General features: G+C 34.4%; 1 protein-coding gene across 1 annotated transcript in view; it reads left to right on the top strand.

Annotated features, from left to right (window-relative positions):
• Nucleotides 1-24,251, top strand: part of LOC141903198 (solute carrier family 28 member 3-like) — a 124,040-nt gene that overhangs the window by 50,188 nt on the left and 49,601 nt on the right. The window contains exons 7-8 of the mRNA XM_074791244.1: nucleotides 22,953-23,078; nucleotides 23,262-23,392. Coding sequence (XP_074647345.1) covers nucleotides 22,953-23,078; nucleotides 23,262-23,392 — 257 coding nt within the window. The remainder of the gene's footprint in view (nucleotides 1-22,952; nucleotides 23,079-23,261; nucleotides 23,393-24,251) is intronic.

Raw genomic sequence — 24,251 nt, 5'->3', positions numbered from 1 at the left:
TGTAACCATGATTTTAATTCACTATGTTTTATTTTTTCTTTATCAGATTTAATTTTATCCCATAATTCCGAAACACTTGAATATGAAACTTCACTTTCTGGGTTATAATATAAATCTCTTAAATATTGTTCTTTTTTCATCATATTTTAATCCATTAATAATATCTTAGATTTATTTTCATTTGATTTATTTTCTGGTGTTTTATTGTCTGTACATGGGTAACGAAGTTTCCGTTCATCATTATCATTATCACTTTCATTATTATTAAATTTATATTTATATATTACACCAGAGAATATAATTACTGTGATTAATCCAATTGTAATATATAATTTATTATTACTTCCAGCATTATAAGAATTAGATGGATTATTATTTGAATTAATACCAGATTCATTTATATCAGTTAATTTCTTTTTCTTAGCTTTTTTTAATTCTGCAGATCTTTTACCTAATTTCTTTGCCCATTCAATTTGTTTCTCAGATCTAGGCTTTTTTTTAATATCACCGTGTGGGTGTTGAATGACACCATCATCACTCATTTATTTTGCTTAATTTTTGTTCTGATTCATCTTCTGTTTCGTGGTTTGGTTGTAGTACATCTGTTTCGTTCTTACCTGATTTACTTTTATCTTTGTTTTCCATAGGTTTGATATTCGAAAATGTTATAACTCCAGTAGAAATCAATGTCATAACCGATCCTAATTGGAATGAAGCATATCCAACCCATTTTTGTAATTCAGTCATAACTAAGAAGTCATTTTTTAAATCACTATAAAATTTATTTTCATCATTAATTGGCATTACCTGGTTACATAATTTTGAATAACATTTGACAATACCATCTGAAATAGAATCATTTATTCTAGCTAATCTTGACTCTTCATAAATCTTAAAATATTTGATTACTTTTTCTTTGTTCATATTATCTAATTCTTGAAAAGTTATTGTTTTACCAATAAACTCTTTAGATTTGCCACTCGCAATCAATAGTTCGAGTTGATGCTTAGAACATAAATAGTACTCGTAATCAATATTACTATCAATTTTATTATCACATTTAGTTGTCACATTATCATTATCATCTGTTAGGCCTAAATCTTCCAAAGTTTTTTCAACTTTAACATTATTCTTATTCGATTTCTTAGACATTTATATTAGAGAAATTTAATAAGAATAGTATTATAAGTATTATAAAATGATACTAGATAGTTAAAGTTAAAGAATTCTAGTATTGACTACTGATACTAGCTATTTGAATTTAAAGAATTTCTATTTGAATCTATTCAAAATATAAAGTATTCTTTTTTGAAAAGAAAATATTAAAAATATAATAGAAATAATAGATAGTTGAAGGTATGTAATTTTTATTATATTTTATTTAAAATCTATTTGATATCACCATGTGGGTGCTGTACAGCACCATCTCACTACTTTTGTTTATCACTGTGTGGGTGCCGTTTATGGCACCATCTATTAGGAGCAGTAGTTATAACTGTCCAGATAAGTCATTTCGGATCCTTGATATCAAATTCCTCAACGTATTGTTCATTCACGAAGGTACAGAGCCGCAACTTTCAGCGACCTTGACACCAAACACGTGAACTATCTAGGTGCGCGAATGTTGTTATGACGTCATAATACTCTAAATAAACAACACCGCGCCGTCTCGCGATACGCGCGTCGAAGGATCTAAAATCTATTCTGCGATGTATTTTAAATAATGTTTATAAAAGAATCCATTTAAAGACTATAATTAACATATAAAACATAAAATTAATTGAAAGCAACATCGCTGGAAGATTTGTTTTGAAAATTTGATTGGTGCCAATCATCAATTACCGCTAGTCAAAATGGCGGCCGTCATGATAAACAAGACGTGGAATTTTCTTTAACTGACTGGATCTGGTATAAAATGTAGTATTTCACATCACAAATGGCCCAAATCCGTTTAAAAGAATAACAGTACCGCACTCAAGGCACCGAGGTTGGAATATGGCTATGGATCATGATAAAATAGTGCGCTACGACCGACAAAATATCAGCTGTCGGTACTCGGTCATGGTACCTAGGCCTACTCTTCTGTCGCATCGAATCGGAACCTGATTCCCGAAGCAGCCAAGGTCCTAACGAGAAGAATAAACGAAACAAATGTAAGTTTCCTGCAGTCAATTCTTCAGTGTCTAATTATCCTCAAGTGTCTACTCCATCCACACTTTTATGTAGTCTACAAAAACATGGACAAGTGATACTTTAGATTAGGTTCTCATCAAACAATCTACTGGGGGTTGAGTGTACGTGTAGGTAGTGTACTCACTGCTCCTTATCTTATTTTTAGGAAACATTTTTGACAGACCAACTATCTACTTGTGATTGTTTTTTCCATGGACCCGAAAAGTAGGCCTAGGCCTCTTAGAATCGTAAGTAGGTAGGCTATTCATGTCATTTATTTACATAAATATGAAGTCTTGAAATAAATTTCCACATGCAATTTTTTAATCTCAAAGGCAATGTTTCTTTTTCAGAGAGTTCAGCCTGTTACAGGAACCCGAACAAGGGCTAATTTAGAGGTCTACTTGTGACTAGATAAGCCAGGTTTACAGGATTGGAGATGACAAAAAGTGAGTAGGCCTCACTGACTGAATGGTGAATACATCACCTGTAGTCATCGCTGCTGTATTGAATTATTTAACTTTCAGCAATCAATTGATTTTTTTTTCTGTTTGCTTTTATTCATCTTTAGGTGATGCAGATATCAAGTACAAGGATATGAAGTTGAATCTTTAAACTGGGGATTGTCAAGATTTTACTTGTTTCCATCTTTTCACTTTGATGTTTGAATAAATCTAAACATATAAAAGAGCTTTTTCTTATGCATATTCCTGAAGTCGTGAATTCCTATTCATTCTTACTAACAAAAGAAAATAAGAGAAGCTTCGTCTACACTTGCATCTTATACCAAGGTTATGTGTCTACACTAAGCTCGAAACACGGGTTGAATGCAAAAAGCCAGGTTTTTGAAAAAAGGAGTTATATAACCTATTGAGAATTGAACCTATGTTCACGAAAAGCTCTACAGATGTGGATTCAATTACTGGAGCTAAAATAAGTGTAGATGCAGCCCTGCAATCGCTGGGTTTAGATGAACCCGCGTACTTCGAAACCCGGGTTCAACGAGCTGTAGACGTGGTAATATATATCGCAGTCAGAAAAAGAAGCAAATTGAAAGTACATCAATCTTTTATTTCAAATCTAAAACAATGAGACATAGAAGGTTTGAATGCAACAAGCTATTTGAGCAATTGCGGTTACTAATTTGTAAAATGTATTGATATGATATGGAAGGCCAACTGCTGAATTCCATGGGTACCATCAGAACCAAATGCGCTATACTTGCCATCTACCTGAAATAAACAAATGTCAATATCATGTTATAAACAAATAAATATGAAAAAAATGCAAATTTCTGCTTGATACAACTTACATTTGAACGGGAAAAATCGGCTATAAAATATCTGCTATGTCTGACAAATACCTGACGAATCCTATAAAACAAAAAATATATTATCTTTAAAATAAAATTAACAATTCAAAGATTTTTGGCAATCTTCCAATACAATTTACATAGGTCCCTAGTAGGCCTACGCTAAACACTAACTGAGCCAGACAATCTGATATCCTTTCAAACAAAATTGAATTCGACATTAGATGTGAGATGCGTGAAAATGAGCCATAGGCTGCTTTTCCACGAGAAACAGATCAATCAAATTTATTTCCCTTTAGCCGTTTCCACAACAAGGGTGCGGCACTGTTGGACAGGACAGACACACATTTTCAAGTCTGTATTAATCAATTGTTTACTGTGTCTGCGCAGTAATTAGTCAGAATTTTCAGGGAAATCCCCTATAAAAATGGCCCCACCACCCAAAGACCTGCACACAAATTTCTGTGTCAGAGCCAAAATTGAGGTAACGCCTGCGCTTTCACGCCTTTCTCGTGGAAAATCCTAGTTTAGGCATATTACGCAACGAATTCAATATTTCTTTTTTGCCAAATGATTATTCTCATAATAGTCCTTCATTTCAGGATTCAATAAGACTCAGTATGTGTTTTTATAGACTGTGGCACTAGTCCAATTATGATAATTTTCGAATTTGGTCCGCAGTTTACGATTAGGCCTAACTTGATGACGCAAATTCTAAGTCAACTCGTAATAGGGAGTACACATTCTATATATCAAAATTGACAGGAGAACAAGATCTAATTACGTATGTTTTCAGATTTCGAATAAACCCAATTATTTTCGAGTAAAAGTCATCAAAATAAATAAGGTAAAAACGCTAGCTCATAAAATTAGTTTTGAAGTAGTACGAGAAACTGAGAATATCTCACTTATTTCCAATGCCATATAGACATATAAGGTATCATTCGATTCGTTTTTAGATGGGTTTTAATACTATTGGGTATTTGGATGACTGAACTGTCTATTCTACCTTAAATTCTTCCAAAACTTTGAGATTTCGGAGGCCCAAAACCGGCAAAATGACAAAATTACTTCCTGGTTTTCAGCGCCGCCCTGGGAAATTAATATGGCGAAAGTTGAGAAAACTGGAACATAGTTAAACGCCAAAACACGTAAATTTTCGTTTTAGATATGTTTCGGTTCGAATCCCAAATACTTTATACCTTAAAACGTGACATTAGTCCGGGTGCCGTTCCGTATTCATTCAACACGCGCGCTCAACCGCGAAGCTATTTTTAGCGCAACAATCAATTTAACCAATAGAGACGCGCTACGTCATAACGTTCGACATGGTCGCATTTGCCTTTACTCGTACCGTCGTGCATTATTTGGATTATTATTCCATTGATCAATAAATTTCTTTGCTTTTGTTAACTGTTCTAAATATAACTGTAAATCTAGTTTATTAGATTTGATTTGATTTTCTTTCTTTTCTAAAGGTCTTAAATTTTTCCAACCCCAAATAAGTTTTTTATTGTATTCATCATTCATGTTAAATTTAGATATTGGTAACACATGATCAATATGGTAATAATCCCCATAATTATCTATATTCATTTTATCATCGAATTGATATATAATCCATGATTTGAGAAATTCATCTGAACAACCCAATAAATTAGATAGTGTTTCTGAATGTGTTTCTTTGTTGAATAATTGTGTTAATCTAGACCTTAAGCATTGTTTCAATCTAAAATTAAGATCTGTTTGATATCTTTCTCTCATATATTTTGTCATATAATAATTATAATGTTCTATATTATCTTCTCGATATTGTTTAGTATATAGTTTAATGCAAGTTTTACAGTAATATTGAAAACCATCTTTGCTAATCTTACGCTTACTAAATTCTGTTAATGATTTATCTAATTCACACTTAGAACACTTCTTGTAGTATATGTTTATAACGCCAGTGTTATTTGTAATATTGATAGTTTGTGGTTGTTCTGGTTCAATTTATTATACGTATTTTTTACTAAATTGGTTAATAATTTTATAATCCTCTTCCATTTCTTCGACCAACGTCATCCTTTTTCATTCTTCGTTGCTTTTGATAAGTTGTTTCGATTCCTTGATATCTAAATAATACCAGTTACAATACCCGCGTCACATGCGGCCATTTATGGCCGGTTTTGCTTAATGCACATGTGTTAATCATAATTATATATTCATTCTATAAATTCTGTAAAATAGAAACAACACATGCGTTACATGCGTCACATGCGGCCATTTATGGCCGGTTTTGTTTAATGCGCATGCGTTAATCATAATAGAAACGACTGAACATAAAAATTCACAAATCAGATTTACATAATACATTATACAATTTATAATTACAAACATTTTTTCAATTGCTGGTAAATATTTAACTACATCAACAAATGTTAAACTTAATCATTGGAGTCTTAATGTTTTTGAAATTATTATATTTCTTCTTCGATCTTTTGGTGATTCTATTGGTTCGATATCCATTGCTGTTGATTCCTCAGTCAGAAAGAGTATCTTGAGTTTCTCTATCACTTCTTGATTCGTATGGCGTTTTATTAATCTAAAAGATATTAGCGGTAACTCTAGTTATCTAAAAGATATAATAAATACACTTAAATATATCTAAAGGTTTCATATTTAATAACCTTAATAACTACAACAAACAGTACTTACATTTAGATTTATAATTGTAAACTATAAACTCCTAATTTCGTTTCGAAAGATAGAATATCCTGAGCACAATATTACAGCGTATGTTCATTTCCGGGGCGATTTCTAGAATGACACGTCGTTGATTATGCCACGTCATCTAGTTCCGGTTCTAGAGTGTTCTCTCTCTCTCTCTGCACGTTTGTAATAATGAGTCATAAGTCTCGGCGTCATAGTAACAGCTGTAACAGCTGTGAATTTATAGATTTATTCTATAGCTCTGTACATTGAATGTATATAGGTTCAAATAGAATCATGTTCTATAAACATAGGATCCTCAACGTATTGTTCATTATTTGGATCATTATTCCATAATTCAATAAATTTACTTTCCTTTTGTTAACTGTTCTGAATATAACTGTAAATATTCTAGTTTCAATTTATTTTCTAAATGTGTTCTAGTTTTATTGTGTCTTGCTTTTTGGGATTTATCTATATCGATATTACATGTTGGGCAGTAGTACTTATTTGCTTCCATTTTAATACTAAATTTTTTATTAAAATTGATTTTAGAAGTTCAATGATTTAAATGTTATTCATGTACATGATTATTTTAAGAGTAATAGGGGTAATGGGCTTTCATATCAAAGGTTGAATGGTCGAGTTCATTAAAAACATATATTAAAAGTAATTAAAAACTATAATATATTTTCATAACCGCGTGCATTTCAGTTGAATAATATAATAATAGAATAATTATTATTATTAAAATATATTTGATTATATGAATTTGTGTATTGTAAATAAATCAATTGGTCGCGGAGCGGTAGCGAAGCGGAGCGACCAATTGATTTAATACAATATGCATTTAAAATTATTGATATCTTAGAATAAATATTTAGTTTTGATATAAAATGCACGCGGTTATGAAAATATATTATAGTTTTTAATTACTTTTAATATTTGTTTTTTTAATGAGCTTGACCTTTCGACCTTTGGTATGAAAGCCTATTACCCCTATTACTTTCGTGTTCTGAAATATATCAACTATTTTTCCTGGACAAATTTTGTTTATTGTAGCGATTCTGAGCAGTTTTATACATTAACCTGCTATAACATATTGACCGTTTTCAAGAGCCCAAAAATTACAATTTTCTGAGATTTCTGCTTTTTTTAAACAACCCAAACCCATACCCGAAATGACAGCAGTGACAAATTGTCATTTCGGTGAACGGAAAAAATGGCCAAGGAAAAATTGGCCAGGGGAAAAATGGCTAAGGAAAGAAAGGCCAAGGTTTTTGCCTAGGAAAAAATGGCCAAGGTAAAAATTGCCACGGAAAAAAAAGGCCAAGGAAAATTAAATAGAAAACTAACCAGCATTTCATTGACTTACAAGAAATCAAATGCAATGATGTTTTGACATGTACACTACATTCAATATCACAAGGGAACACATTTCTTTGATACTTGGTAGTTCCTAGGTTTTGTTTCCGAAATTTACCAAATGTGACAATTCTAATAATTCACTCATTCACCTGATGAAGCTTCTATACTTTAGTAGTGAAAGCTCGTGAGTCGTGCGTCGAAATAAATAGTTAACCTTTAAAAGTACTACTCGGCTCTTCATTTAAATTCTAATAATATAAGTCTTTATTGGTTCCTTTTTTTGGAACATGCATAACTTTTTCTGGGCAAACTTCTATATTCTGTCAAGTCATGGACTCTAAAACGATTAAGACATTAAAACGTTTTAGAGTCCATGGTCAAGGTATTTTGGCTATAACGAATATAACTAACTCCCTGGGGCAACGATGTGGCTGATGAAATGATCTCTCCCATTGTAATCCCACCACTTAATTACTCATTGTATAAACAACTCTCATAATTAGGCCTCGGACTTTCGAACGAATTCAGAGTCCATGCTTCAGAATAGGCTCTGATATAGAGCATTTAGAGCATGTATGCGTAAACTATAGGCTGCAAAGAAATACGTTTTCAGCGGCTCTAATCGAGTTTAATCTTTCGTGCGAGATTAACTCAGATAAGTGGCAACCATTCGCTGCTTATTGACATTAGGCACAAGCCACTATGATGTTCATTAGTAAAACTAATATAGAATGAATAAGCGAGGAGGGGAAAATGTATGAATTAGATTTATTAATGAATTTATAAGAATTTAACATGCATCAGTGTGCACTTAAATTGGACTATTACAAAATAACTCACTTAAGAATTTATGATATTGTTTCATCAATATTTATTACTTTAAAGCAATTCACTTAAAGAACTTTGGTCAACAATGAGTCTGGCCTGCAAATCTAATCATCGGGAGACAAATACTCTTTCCAAAAATTATATTTCTATTACATTCCTAATTTTATCCGTTCGCCATAAACCTACTTGATTTAGGGCCTATGGGTATTTTAGATGGTTGTAGGTAAAAATACCCTTGATAAAATCCTCACTTGGCGATTTTTTAAGAACAATTGAAAGCAAGATATTTATCCTAATATATTCATCCGCAATACAACTGCAATATATTTGAACTGCGCATTGGACTCTTTTGTTGAAATAAATCTTTAAATAGATTCATATCATAAACGAAATAAATGAACTTTTTATTCATATTATCTTTTAATTCGAACTAAATAACTCCTTTTTTACTTGTGGTATATTTCACTGTGCTATGCGATGAAATATTAGAAATAATGAACTTTTCCAAATTTTGGAATATCTTAAACTCGAGCTTGTAATATATTTCAATTGTGCGATGAACTCTTTTTAACATGCGAGCTGCTTGCGAGGGATATGAACTGTGCGATAACTTTAAGCGTTATTTAAGTATCAATGAACTGTTAATTTGTAGTTTTTTTCTAACTTTATTCGTACTATAGTTAGTATGCTCATGATATGGATTCGATTTACGTATCTATATTTTCATGTTGACGGGGGCCTGATGATGGCTAATAGCATCAGCCGAATCGTTGCTCGTAATATACGTAATCATTTCAATATAGAACTTCAGATTTTTTAGCTGAATTCATTGTGGGATTTCTCTCGTTATTCATCATATACGGATATTGTGTATTCTCTCGTCTCATTTTCATGTTGGTTTTGAACAACTTAGATTTCGCGATTCTAATACCCCATTAACATTACATGACAGTAATACTTTCAATTATATGTACAATATGATCACTGCTAAAAGTGTAATAAGGAATATATATTTACTCCAGTGACAATATTTTGATTCAAATATTTAATTCAATCATCTAGTCTCAATCTGTATAGTATTTTGAAATGTGAACTCTAGTTAACTCTAGTTAACTTGTGGTATATTTCAGCTGTGCGCTGCCATGAATTATTAGAAATAATGAAGTTTAGTTTCAAATATTTTAGATCTAAGCTAGTGTAACAGGCTATTTGAAATGTGCGACGAACCCTTTCATTAAGCCGTGCGATCACTTTAAGTACTAATTTAGTATTAATGAACTGTTAATTAATTTGGAGTGTTTTAATTCAAATAGTATACACTTTGTATGCTCGTGATATACTTATGATGTTCCACATTAAAATATGAATAAATTTGATATATGTATCAATAAATATTAATTAATTGACCTTAAGATCGTATCTACTTGGACTGCATTCAAAAGGAGGGGGATTTTTACCTACTTTGAAGAATTGGGGATTTTTACCTAAGGGATTTTTACCAAGGGGATTTTTACCGCTAACCCCGTAAATTAGCCAGTAGTTTAAATGACCGAATTCAATCAAACGATTCGTATCCCAAGAATTGTGTCTAACCACAGTAATTATTTCTCATCAAACGTTCGGTCATCATATTGTACATCTATACATCAGTTCAACAGAAGTGCAATAAAATCTAGAATCGATGATTTGAGTTCTTTGGAACATAAGAAATTGTATTGATTTTATCTGAAAATGTTAGTTAAATCAAATATTGGGAATATTTTACCGGGGTTTTTTACTTTGGGGATAATAACCTGAATTATTTTATATCATCGGTTTTCATTAAGAAAAAAGCAACAACTATTAATCCTAACTACACTTATATTCCTTTTGGAACATTAAGTTTCTTTGATTAAATTCAATATAGTTCATCACAGTGCGTCATTCACGCTTAAATGTAAAAAACTTCTTTATCGAGTTCAAAATATAAACCAACAATGCCCATATCAAGCATGTACTAGCGCTAATGTAGGGAAAAATGGCCAAGGAAATAATCACCAAGGAAAAAATGGCCAGGAAAAAATGGCCAAGGAAAAAATGGCCACGGAAAAAAGGCCAAGGAAGATTGAATGGAAAACTGTCATTTTATTAACTAAAACGAAATCAAATCCTTTTTTCCGTGGCCATTTTTTCCTTGGCCATTTTTTCCGTTCACCACTAGCGCTGACGCTTGATAAAACCTACGAGCAATTATCACAGTTTTTCGTAGATAAAACCAAGTCTCGATACTCGTGGGTACATTCAGATCAGGACTATAATACACTTATAACGAATATCTTGCATGATATCATTTTACATTAGGGGTGTCTCATAGGCCTGGTTTTACTTGTACATTGTTCATCAATTAATTAAACATCCCAAGTAACTTCTTAGAGTCCATGGTTATATGAATATCTTATGATTTCTCAACTTTCATCAAATACTTAGGAACGCCATTTTCAAACCATTGGACGTTTAGGTAAAAAGTTCTGCTAGTATTGACTACGATCGGCTTTTAGATAATATCCACGAAGGTCACAATTTTAGTGATTTGACCTTGGGAGGTTTAAACCTCCCGAATCCAATTTGCGAAATATCGGCCCTCTTTGTCAGCGGTAATGAAAGAATACATAGAGCGAAGTTTCTATTGTGCGCCGGCCGCATTTTGTTCACGAATAGCTTACGTAGTTATAATTGAAAGTCGAGATCAGAGGCGGTTATAGCATACTATTCTCACTACCTGTTGTGCGGACAAGCTACAGATATATAGATATGGGGGAAAACCAAAAGTTCTGCAACGAGACACGCAACAGGAAAAAAGGCTCATTTTATTATATATATATATATATATATATATATATATATATATATATATATATATATATATATATATATATATATATATATATATATATATATATATATATATATATATATATATATATATATATAGTTTCTTTTTTGTTGACTATAGGCCCATTGACCTAAGCTACGACAGTCAACTAACCGCTTGTACCCAGACACAACCTTGTCATCCCACAACAAAGCCAAACTGATTCTTACGCTCGTCCGCAGCGCCACGTAGTGAGAACAGTATACTATTCTCACTACCTGTTGTGCGGACACGCTACAGATATATAGACATGGGGGAAAACCAAAAGTTCCATATTTCCCACACTACCCAAAAAACAAGAACACCACACACCCCAAACCCAAATCCAACCCAAATCCAAAACCACAAAAAGTGGGGGTGCATAAACTCAGAAATTTAATTCAAGGTAGGCTACAACTAAAGTAGTATATACTTCCAAACAAAATGTAACATCATTGAAATATGGGATTAAAACCCCCAACGTTATTCTTAGCAAAATAGTAATCCCGTTCGGGTTCCCCTGAAAGAGCTGATCTTAATGCTCCAGAGTCCGAGACGGTCAAAACTCTGTCCAGAGCAGTATAATGCTTAGCCATTGAGGTCCCTTTCCATCGGATGTACTTGGAGACTTCTTCAGGGGAACGCCCAGAGAGTGCAAGAATGACTGCTGTACCAGCGCGGAAACTGTGGACGGTCTCCCCCTCGTTCAGTCCCAATTCATTCAGGTAATGTTTTAGTCTGTTGTTTATAGCAGAGTCAACCAGTGGTTGATTTAGCACAAGCCCTCTACGGTTCACAGTGCAGAACAATTAACCTGCCGATAAATCAATACCCAAGGTACTACAGGTTTCAAAATAATCAGAGAGACCGCGAATAGGGCACAAAATTTTGTTTCCTAAAGTCATCAAAACCACAGATTTTCTAGAGCATCTTAGTGTCTTCCCAAACGTCAGACTCAAGATTATCTCAGTACCATCGTCATTTCTCAGGACCTCATCAGACCGCCTGCCCTGGAACTACCCCGGCCATAGATTGTTCTCTCCTAATGGCTCGAAGATAACCAAGAACAAGGGGGGGGGGAGGCCGCAGGATTCCCCAAACCTAATAAGGGTTGCCAGTCACCACATCTGCCGTTTTCTTTGAACTATCCCCGCAATTAGCCTATGTAAGAATCAACCGTCGAAGCAGCTAGGCGTCTTGGGCAAAGGCAGCCCGGAATTCCCTTCACAGCCCGCAGGGGCAGCTGTTAGCATGAACAGTAGTCTTTCCGAATCTATCCCGACTGACTAAATAGGCACACATGTCACGGGGGTATTGTCGTAGAGGAATCTGCCCGTGCCCGCCGCTATAAGAAAATCAAGGAAGCCTTTCACTAGGCCATTTTTCTGTTTTCCGTATTTTGAAGATGTTTGCAAAAACTGTATCTCCTCTAAACGGTCTTCTATATCCCTGGCATAATTGGGGCGCGAAAAGTTCTAAAAGTAGACAAGAGAAACAAGGGTTACAGAGCAACAATCCAGATCTTACTTAAAATAACTAGACGCGGACAACAAACAAGTCTACTGGTAACCCGACATCATCAAGTTTAAAACCATTCTTAAATGGGTAAAGAAGGGCCCCTTTAGTCCCCGCAGCTGCCAGCAGCTGGAAACTTTTAGAAGTATAACAGACTGAAGGCCACCAGTAGGGCCTGGGCAGCATCCCAGGAACGATACATGTGACAGGCACACTGAATTTTGTCAGAGAACGAAGAACAGCACCTACTAAATGGAAAGGTGGGAACACATAGCAGTTCTCCTCACCGGACAAATCTTGACAAAATATGTTCACGCCAGAAGAACCTGGGGTCTGCCAAGGGGTAAAATGCCTAAGGACCTTTCCCTTAAGGTCCACCATAGCGTTCGAATCTAAGGCCATAAGATCGATAGAATGCCCCGACTCACCCCCAAAAATCGATTGAACAATACGCCAGAATTTTCCCGGTAATTTTTCATCAGATCTCCGTAAGATTCGCGAAGGAGCATCAGCAGCATTCTCCCCAGACGGAACATACGATAGTCGTAAATAAACCTTGAGGTCCGCAACAGTATGGAAAAGGACCTTCACGGCATCATTTAAATCTTTCGACCTTGAACCTTTTCCCTCGTGTTCCCAAACGGAAATCATAGTTTGGTTATCCACCTTGGCATCCACTCTACAGTCCTTCAGCTGGGGTTTAAAGGCGCGCAATACCCTGTCAAGAGCTAGAGTTTCCTTAACTGTGATATGGGATTGGATCTCATGTCCTTCCCAATAATCGCCGACCGAAACGTCCTGACCGTCTATCGTCATAAAACCTCCCCACCGAAAACCGGATGCATCATACTATAAGCAGACAACCTTATGAACCTCGCGGCGCCAAGGAACAAACTCATTCCAGTTGTCGATGAATCTCCAATATTCAATCTCATCTCTGAGATTGCTCGATACTATGATCTGACTGGAGTTCCTGGAAGCCTTAGAAATAGCCCTATTAGCCTCTCAAGTGAAGATTCTAGTTGTGGGGATGGCCGCGGAAAATGAGACTAGCTTTCCCACAAACTTTTGGATAGTTTTAATACTGACTGATCTTTCTGACAAGATGAACTCCCGCAAGATTTTAAATTTTTTCTTCTTTGCCTCAGGCAAACCAAAGCATAGGCGGGCGGTGTCAACGATCAGGCCAAGCGAGATCTTCGACGGCGTTGGCAGGAAATCCGACTTGGATAAACCGATAAAATAGCCCAAACGAACCAGTACCTCATACACCATGTATGCACACAGAGAGGGTCTTTGCGGGCCAGACAAAGACAAAAACCTAGTGCATAACTCGCCAATAAACCTATCGTCTATATATTGTAAAACGGGCACACCGAGCGTGTGCAAGTAATTTGTCGCAACCATGCCAACTCTTTGGTACACATAGGCCGATGGTTTAAAGCCAAAAGGTATGACCTTGAAAACATAAAAATGCCCTTCCCATTCAATTCCCAGATACTTTTTACTGTCTTCGGAGACTCTAATATGGTCATACCCACTCTTATCATCTATAGTGGTAAAGTTCGAAAACTGAGGGCAGATACAAGGAATCATATTAAATTTGTCCAGGCTGAACGGACAGTCCCGGATCCACAGATTGAGGAACCGCTCGTCGTGGCAGAGTCTTGGTTTCACTGGCTCAATCGTAAGTGGCAACACCAAGAAGGGTGGAGAGCACACGCCTACCTTGCCCCAGTATTCCAAGGAGCCATTTTTGACTCTGTCCTGTATTGTACGCGAGATAAAGTCTGAAAAATGCTGGCATACTCTTGCGTTCGGAAGATATGACGTAGGGGGCGTATCGCTGTCAAAACTCATGTTTTTAAATTGACCTTTAAAATGGATGAAAAAATCCGGAATATGTACTCCGGAAGAAATCCATTCCCTTACATCGCTTTCATTCGGAGTCAAGACCTTTTCCCACTCATGCATAAAATAACTTACATTTCCAGCAATGAAACGATCAGGGTTTCGGAAAATGAGGTCCGAGGGCTCGATATCTTGAAATATTTATGGGTTATCCGCCACTTCCTCCGCTGTGACTAGCTGGATTGGGGGTTGAGCTGGTAACCCATCAATATCCACCCACGCATCAAAGGTTTGTCCTGAGGTTACCAATTTCCCGAGTCCATCCTGTTTCCTTCCCTGCAAAATAGCAAAGACCCAGCGGTGAGAAAGAGAAACCAGACAACCCCCTAACCTGCACGACCCAACAGCCATGACGACGGACAATATGATATCCGCGGCTAGAAAGTTGGAAACAACTAAAAAGAGACACAAAACAGTAAAATTTCAGATTCCACAAGGACAAAAAATTTATTAATAATTCTCTTTAACAGAGTTTCAGAACTTATTAAAGATTGCTTTATCCAGCGGGGCTAGATAACATCCTTTATCAATCCACAGTTCACCGAAAAAATGAAGATACACTTGATTCCCCTATAATGAGAAAACACGATATAAAACAACACGCAAAACAAAGTACAACACGCATAACAAGAGAGAAAAGCCAACAAATGTAATAGCGAAAGGTCGGCAGATCAGACAATCACCGGTTCATTTCTCCTCCTCGTCCTTGATCTTTTCATTCGGGCAATCTCTTGCGAAATGACCCTTCTTTCTACACGCAAAACAAGTTACCAGCAGACCACTTCTGACCCCACATAGGGATATTATCAAAGGAAGGCCAATAGGGCATCTGCAACCCGAAAGTGTTACGATCAACCACTCGATTATTCTTGCTATCGACGCTCTTCGCTTTACTAGAGGGCGCCACCTTATAATCTTTACGCCATTTAGATGCTAGCTTAGCGACCTTCTCATCTTCAGTGGATCCGACCAGCATAAGGGCAAGATGCTGCAAGGCATCCGAATCTAAGTTGTCCTTAACTGTCCTTAAGACAGATTTATAAAATTGAGCGACTTTGTCGTGGTGTCGAAGAGCGACTTCTTCCAGATTTTCCAAACAGCCCAGCAACAGGAATCTGTCAAAATAATTTTGTGGGCGACGGGCAGCGGACCTTACCTGCTCTAAAGCAGCCTCAACAGTCACGAGTCCTGAAGAAGTAGTGACTTGTTTCTCTAAAGATGTAAGTCTATCCAAAACACCAGTAGCCTCGGTACCGTCGGTTTCATCAACCTTAACTGTCTCTTCTAACTTCTCCGCCTTCCTCTTAAAACTTGGAGCTTGAGGTTTACCAGCGATTACATTGTTAGCGTGGAGGATCAGGTAATGTGTAAACAGAGCAGGTTTGTCTGCCGGCCAACCGGAGACATTTAACAAGTCTTCTAACTTTTTCCCTGGAAAGACAAAAGTACACAATTTTAGTCTCACAAAATCTTTACAAGAGAATGTAAAATACCAAAATAGGCCAATACTTTATACAGGTTGGGGGTTGAACTGGTAACCCAGAATCTCCAACTACACACATGTACTATCCCAAAATGGCGATTTGTTACACACATATCCACAAAAAGTCCACAACAAAGGGAAACCATACTATTATATTTCTCAACTTATATGAAATTCTTCGTGTTTTCTATAATAAAAAATGAAATAATATATTCTGGTAAAAGAAAAATGTGAATACGTGTTGATTTCGTAATTTTTCTAATTTCGTCGTTTCGCTTTGTCAGTTTGTGCTGTTGTCCTGGCCTCAGTCCACAGGTGCCAGCACCCTCCACACGTTTTCAAAATGGCCGCCGTCGAATCGACGGAAATGTACTCTCACTTAACGGCCGATTTGCACATGGATTAAGATCGTCAGGTGAGGTGTTATAGGTATCAAACAAACTACGAATCTGTTGTGCGTCGATTACTACAAAAATTAGACGGATATCTTAAGAGACAATAAAATGCCAGGCAAATTACTCGTGAGTCAAATGGACTCACGAAGATTTCATTGAAAAATGACCTTCCCATTCCTGACTGTGGTTTGTGAAAATATCCGATCGTGAAACTAAACCACAGTCAGGTTACTGACTAGATTTAAACTTGATCAATTCAAAATTTATTTATTGACGCTTCTGGTTACATGAACTGATCAGCAATATACTTTTAATGAAATAACTGGAATGACAAGAAATCAATAATATAAAAGAGGTAACTAACAAATGCCCGTAAACCTGTCGGACTCGCGAACGCCGGGCTCGTAAACTCTTTGACTCGGACTCGCTGAGCAATAAATTGACTTTGAAATTGATGTGGAGAAGAGAGGGAATACTTCGATAGCTCTTCCTCAACAAGGTATATTTCTAAAAGGAAATATACTGCGACAGGTGGTTTTGCAAAGTCATTAAAAATCATGATCAAAAGCCTCTAAGGATACAATTCTTCCGATTTTGGAGGGAGAAGTCATAAAGAATGAATAAATTAATGAAGATTAAAAAATCGGAAGTAATAAACGAACAGTTTAAAAGCGGAAGCACCCGTCGCGATAAAATGAAGATTTGAATAAAACAAAATCATTATGAAAAACGGAATGAAAAGAAACAAGTGCTAGGCCTACCGTTGATAGTATTCACGTACAAATTGTAGAACGAGAATAGACAATTTAATTGAATACAAGTCACGAGAAGAGCAAAGAGATTTAGACAATCAATCCGGCGGCTTGAAATAAAGAAACTCCTTAAAATGAATAAACTCGAATGCAAGATCTTTGTTTAATTACAAGGGTAGACCTAAGGTTCATATAAATCTATATTTTTGAATTTAGAAATCAGGGGATCTAAAAATAGTATTCATCATTAGCGGGTCGATTCAGCAATTAATTTTTCAGGGAAGAGCCGTGGTCGGCGAGGTGGACATCCCCTTGAAGCAATAGAAAGCTATTACATAGCCTTATTCGTTCTCTGGAGTCTGGTGACAAAGTTTCTCTGAAAAATGCTTCAAGCGGCATTTATCCATCAATTTAGTCATAAAAAAGGTGTGTTGAGTCGGAAGATATGGATGGATGGACAAATACTCTTTCAGATTGTTTTACCGAAGTCCGAGCACTCGATGGTTGTTGCATGGTGAGATGTCACATCCCGGTCGGGATCGTACTATGGCACTCGTGAGTAGTAGATTTTACAGGCCATGAAGTCGGGTGCTCTTATTTTACATGACCTTTACGTGACAAAGTTAGGAATTCCTGCAGTACTGCATTCAGACCACGGGAGGAATTTCGAGTCGAAAGTGATTGCTGAACTTTGCAAGATATTGGGAATGTCGAAGTGTCGCACTTCGCCATATCACGCAATGGGTAACGGTTACTGTAAGAGATTTATTCAGACTCTAATCGGACTGTTGGGTAAGTTAGCTAAAGAGTCGCAGACCAAGTGGCGGGAGTATCTCCAAGCGGCTGTTTTCTCGTACAATTGCACTCCTCAGCGTATTACAGGTTTCGAACCGTATTATCCCATGTTTGGCCGGAAACCTCGGTTACCAGTGGATTTGATGTATGGTATCTCAGATGGAACAGACCAACCTGCAGAATATGGCACAAAGATTGGGAAACAATTAGAGGAAGCTTGGGAAGTTGCAGCAAGAAACACCAAGGAGGCAGGTGAGTATAGCAAATTTATGAATGACGCGAAAGTAAATGGAGGAGATATTGATGTGGGGAATTTGGTTTTAGTGAAACAGGTTGGATTCTCGAGTCGACATAAAATCGCGGATGGATGGAAGTTCCGTACACCGTAGTGCTGAAGCCTGCTGGGGGTTTACCTGTATATATGGTGAAGAATGTTGAGATTGGGTAAACTCGCACATTATATAGGAATCTGTTGTTGCCAATAGCCGAACCTCTAAGGTCTTTGGATCCTTCCTTGCCCTCTGTCGCCGGAACTGGAAGTTTGTCGAGGAGACTCAGAGATGGGTTATATTCCGGAAAAAAAATGTGAAACAGACAGCAGTTGTTCGGAGGATGAAGATGATGATTGCTTGATGGTGGTGAGAAAACTTGGTTTCTTGAGGAAGATCCAATTTCAGCGTTTCAAAAACACATCAAATTGTTGATGCATTAATAAATGATTTACTTTTAATATCAGTAATTACATCATTTAGTTTAATTCTCATTTCTTTACCATGTTTAAAATCAAACCCAAAACATATACTCGGTCCTACTGTTATATTCATATTTATTATTATAAAAAAATTATTAATTATTCTCTACATCTTACAACTAATTCATATATCACAGGAAAGTTATTCAAATCAATTAAGTATCCATTATGATTTCTAATTTCTAACTTAAAATTATTGAATTGTGAAATACAAGGTTTAAAATCACATTCAGCTACATAATAATTTATTCGTGTACCGAATTGTTTAACATTTTTTATGGTAAAATATTTAATATATACTAGAATTACAAATTGTATCTTAAGTTGCTTCGATTTTTTTTGTTGGGTCACTTAAATTGCAATAAATATAAAAGTGTGTAAAAGGTATTATATTTGTATAAGTATCAATATTTGAATAATCTTTATCTGGAAGAATTCCAAACAGTTTAGCTAAAGGTTTTCTTACTGAAAATCTATGTTGTTCATTACCTATTTTTATTCTTATTTTATTCTAACTATCACTTTTAACAAATTTCAAACTTACTAGATGCACCCATTTTTAAACGAGCTCTTTTATTAATTTCTTGCGCTAATCATTCTGAATTATACTATCCTAGTTTTAGATAAAGATGAAACCATTTAGTCAAATTTCTAACATAAATTTTAAAAACTAAATGATCAAGACTTTTATTCGATATATTATGAAAAGAATTACATAAACTTATATTTGCTAATTTTAAATCTACACAATTTTTAAATTCTCTAATTGTACTAGTAAATAATGAGATTTATAATTTGTAGGTTTTCTAGAATCGACATATATTCTATATTCTTTCAATTCAACCATTATTTATTACTCAAAAAATTACCTCGAACCCCACAAAGATATTTTGAATACAATTTTTAGAGTAAATGGATGAGAACATACAATGTGAAATTTGTGGTGAACTACAAAGAAAAAGTAATATGGCTCGACATATGTAAAAACATGATAAAAATTATAAACCCCCTAAAATAAACTGCCAGAATTGTAATAAAACATTCTCTAGAAATAATTTTAAAAAACATCCAGAGAAGTGTAAAATTTATGACTTAATAGTTAACGTTGATGTTAATGTTAATGCAACGAAAGTTATTATAATTCTGTTGAAGTTGAACCTAAATTTATTTCGAAAATACCTTTTTTATTTCATCACATGAATAATGAATAATATAAAGAATCATTTCGGTGAGCATTGTCGAATAAAATTTAGTCCTGAAAATATAGAAGATTGGGAGAAACACCAATTAAATGAAGTACATTTAAATAAAATTACTTATGAATTTGAAACAGAATTTAATGAAAGAAAAAAAATATATTAGAGAAAATAGAATATGAGAAAACGTTAACAGATAATAAAGAAACACTTGAAAAGTTGAAAAACAATATAATGAATTAATAAGAAAAACATCGTAAATATTGTACATTGATTATTACAACAAGTAATTTAAATCTACATAATAAAACAATAAAACATAAAGAAAACGTAAGTAAATTCCAAGAACTTAATGTACATCTATTATCAAGATTTGATAGAAAAAATGCCCACAATGTATTTATGAGTATTTAATACAAGAAAATTCTATGATATTTTGTAATGTATGTGGTTATCAAAGAAATTTATGCGGTGATGAAAACACTAGAGATTTTCTTATAGAATCAAAATTAAAATATCTAGATGAAATTTTTAAAATATTTTCTATACAAGATCATACACCAGAATATATGCAATGGCTTGAAAAAATGAAAATAATAGAAAATAAAAATGGTGAAATAACTAAGAAAGATATAATAAAAACAATTATTCTATCAACATGTAACACAAAAGAAAAGAAAATGTATTTATATTTATTATTTAACGATTATTATAAAAAACCGAAATAACAAAAGAAGATATGAAAAATATATACAAGAAACATTCACAAAAATATTAAAATATTGTGTGGATTATAAAATAACAGATTCAATTAATTATGAATTCTTTTTAAATACAATTGCACATTTTTTAAACAATGATATTATAATTCCATTTGATGAAATAACAAATAAAAAGAAACAACTTGAACGAGATGAAATGTGGAACAATATAGAACTTTATTTAAATGAAAAAAATTAAATAGAACAACCTAATGATTATAGAAAAACAATTAGATGAAAATGAAGAACATCTAATGAATGAAATTTATGAATATTTTATTGAAAGTGTAAATCATCAAAATATAAATCGTTAAGAAGATAATGAAGCCAATGGTGATTTCGAGTTTGACGGTATTGATACATGTTAATAACCAGAAGGTTAATGTTTTCATTCCATCATCCAAAATATATCTTTTATCATCGAATGGATTGAAGCTAGTTTTTTCCACTTCATTAATTTACATCTCGTGATTTTCTGATCTTAAACAATTCATTTTATGATTCATAACTTTTGAGTTATTTAAACATTTTATATAATCTTGAAATTCGAATACATTTATTTTTAAATCATTTAACTTTTTCTATTTTAGGTATCTTCATAGTTTACTAGGTAATGTTTCTAAAATTTCACTTGTATCTTTTTTTCTAGTGAATCGATATAATTTCTAACATTTTTCATATAATGTTTATTTGAAATAGATTTAGTTTTTGAAGCAGGTTTTTTACTTGTTGAGGTTTATCATCAAAATATTCTGTTCCAAAAATATTTTTACTTATACTTTTTTGTTTTTTGATTCAAGATGTATATCACGATTCCTTGTACTTATAAATTCATTACAAACATCGCATTTAATTTCATCTTTTTTCATATTTTCTAATTGTTCTTTTCTTTCATTTGAATTATCTGTTGTCTCAAAATCTATACATTTTTTTATGATTCGGAGTTTTTTCATGCCAAGATTTAATAGATTTATCGATGTATTTTTACAATATGGACAATAAAGTTGATTTGTATTAACATCAATTTTTTCTGTCAGGAACTCACTGTCTCCCTTTATTAGAAAAAAAAATTATGAGTGGTGATGAGTGATGTGTCGTCCTCTCGTCCTCTGGTATGAAACCCTGTTTTTCCAATTACTTATGTATTATGAAAATACAACTGCTATCGATTTACGCATGTTTTATGAATATCAAAAATTGCCTATCATAACAATATCTTCACTTCAAGTACAGCAAAAGCAATGATAGAACTTATTCAAAGAACCACCTGTTGTAGCTTACAGAAGAGATACTTCATTATGTGATATTTTAATACACAAAAAACATTACCTAATGTTTTCTAAAAAACAAAATAGATGTGAACCATGCGGTAAAAACTGCGAAATATGTCCGTACATGTCTAACTCAGATAAGTTCATCAATTATGAAGGGTCCTCGTATTATGTTACACGAAACTTTATCAACTGTAAATCACAAAATGCGGTGTATGTAATTTTTTGTAATAAATGTGACAAATTTATCTACGTGGGGGAGACGGGGGATTCACTATACCAACGTCAATTACTCAATTTGCCCCTAATACGCCGTAAACCTGACGATCCAATCGCACAATATTTCAACACTTTAAACCATTCTGTATCAATCATGGGCATTGAGAAACTTCATAAAAATGATTACCTATAGAAAGACTATTGATAAATTGTGGATCATGAAATTAAGAACACAAAAACCATTTGGTATCAATAGCAAACTAAACTAGTTGCAATAAAAATAAGAATATTATTGCCCACTTCGCATCATCTGTATCAATGTGACAATATATCGTTGTATCTTCTTAGTAACCAAAATGTACAATTCAAAGCAAATAAATTCTATTCTGATGAAGGACACGAGTCCGAAAGCTCAAGAATTTCGTTTGGGTTGGGATCTTGAGACTTGGTTCGTTTTTTGGTACTTTTTATGTAACGGTACTCATAAATCGTTATCAAAGATTGTGTATGTGGATGGAGTGTTTTAACCTCAATCTTGGATTTTTGTTACGGTGGATTCCATGAAGGATTCCTAAGAATCAAAATAATTGATTGTATAACTTAGATTATGTATTGATATCTCATCATGTGTTTTTATAGAGCGAAGCTCCATTGATGATTCGCCCGTTGCTTCAAGATATGACACAATCTGAATTGCATGCTGTTTGCACTGGTGGATTTGCTACAATCGCTGGAAGTGTAATGGCCGCATATATCGGGTTCGGGGTACGCTCGGCACAACTGGTTTTAAGAAAAAACGCATTCCTCCGTTTATTGCAATAAGCGAGGATACTATGGCCTACAGTTCTACATATGTTTTATTAGTTTGACAAAGTCCGACGTTATGTTATTTACTTTTACTCATTTTACGTAAGCTGTATTTATGTATTTAACACTTTTTCCATATAGGTTCCAGCAAACCATTTACTAAGTGCATCCGTGATGTCAGCGCCTGCAGCATTAGCTATATCTAAACTTTTCTGGCCAGAAACCGAGGAATCGAAGACAAAGGCTGATGACGTTAAACATATGGAGCCCCCGTGAGTAATCCCTTCGATGGAAAAAAATAAGGGTTATCGAATGTGATTGAAGTAATGTGTGTTGGTATGTGCGTGTCTGTGTGTGCGTGCGTGCGTGTGCGCTTACACAGTTGTGTATACTATTTACACGCAATACAATGTGATAACATTTTTACACGCATTCTCACATTCCGTAACCATGACCTCAATGACCTCACCCGCTTGCATCCCTTACCTATTTGGTATGTTCAGTTCTACTTCTTTTATTCTTCTCCTACCTGAACTACGCTAACCATCCCTTATAATTACTTACATTTTGATGATAGCACCTCTTCTACATTTCCAGCATACTCCCATCTTCTAACCCTAGTTATATAAGTTATTCAGTGTAGTTTATAAGGTATTCAGTGATGTGACGTTTGAAACTTGAATGATTTGATAGACCAGCAAACAAAAAGCAGGATGAAAAGTTGAGCAAATAGTTCTAAAAAAGTTTTTGACTGGTTAAAAAGTTGCTCCGGTCCTATACGGACAAACAAACAGTTTTAAAAGATTTTGTTAATGTTCTGAAACGAAAAAAGCCCAACTGATGATCTAACGTGGTTACAAATAAATCGTGTAACATCATAACTGAAGCTCCAAGGCCTCTTGTTTTATAGTAGTAGTTTGTGCAAACAGGGACATCGAATTGAGAAATTTAACACATTGCTACTAGTTAGAAATCAGGAAACAATTTCTGTCCACTTTTAAATCAGCACTCATATTTAATTTCTTCTTTTTTTGCATTGGTTGAAGTCTACGTAATGCTAGTAAAATGAATCGAAAGTCAATTCTCAAGACGCTTCTCGTTTTCAAAGAAAATTCAAATTGAAACTACATT

The sequence above is a fragment of the Tubulanus polymorphus genome, chromosome 4, assembly GCF_964204645.1.
Source record: "Tubulanus polymorphus chromosome 4, tnTubPoly1.2, whole genome shotgun sequence".
NCBI lineage: Eukaryota > Metazoa > Nemertea > Palaeonemertea > Tubulaniformes > Tubulanidae > Tubulanus > Tubulanus polymorphus.
Note: the sequence above shows the minus strand (reverse complement) of the source record. Positions and strands in the feature narration are given on the sequence as shown.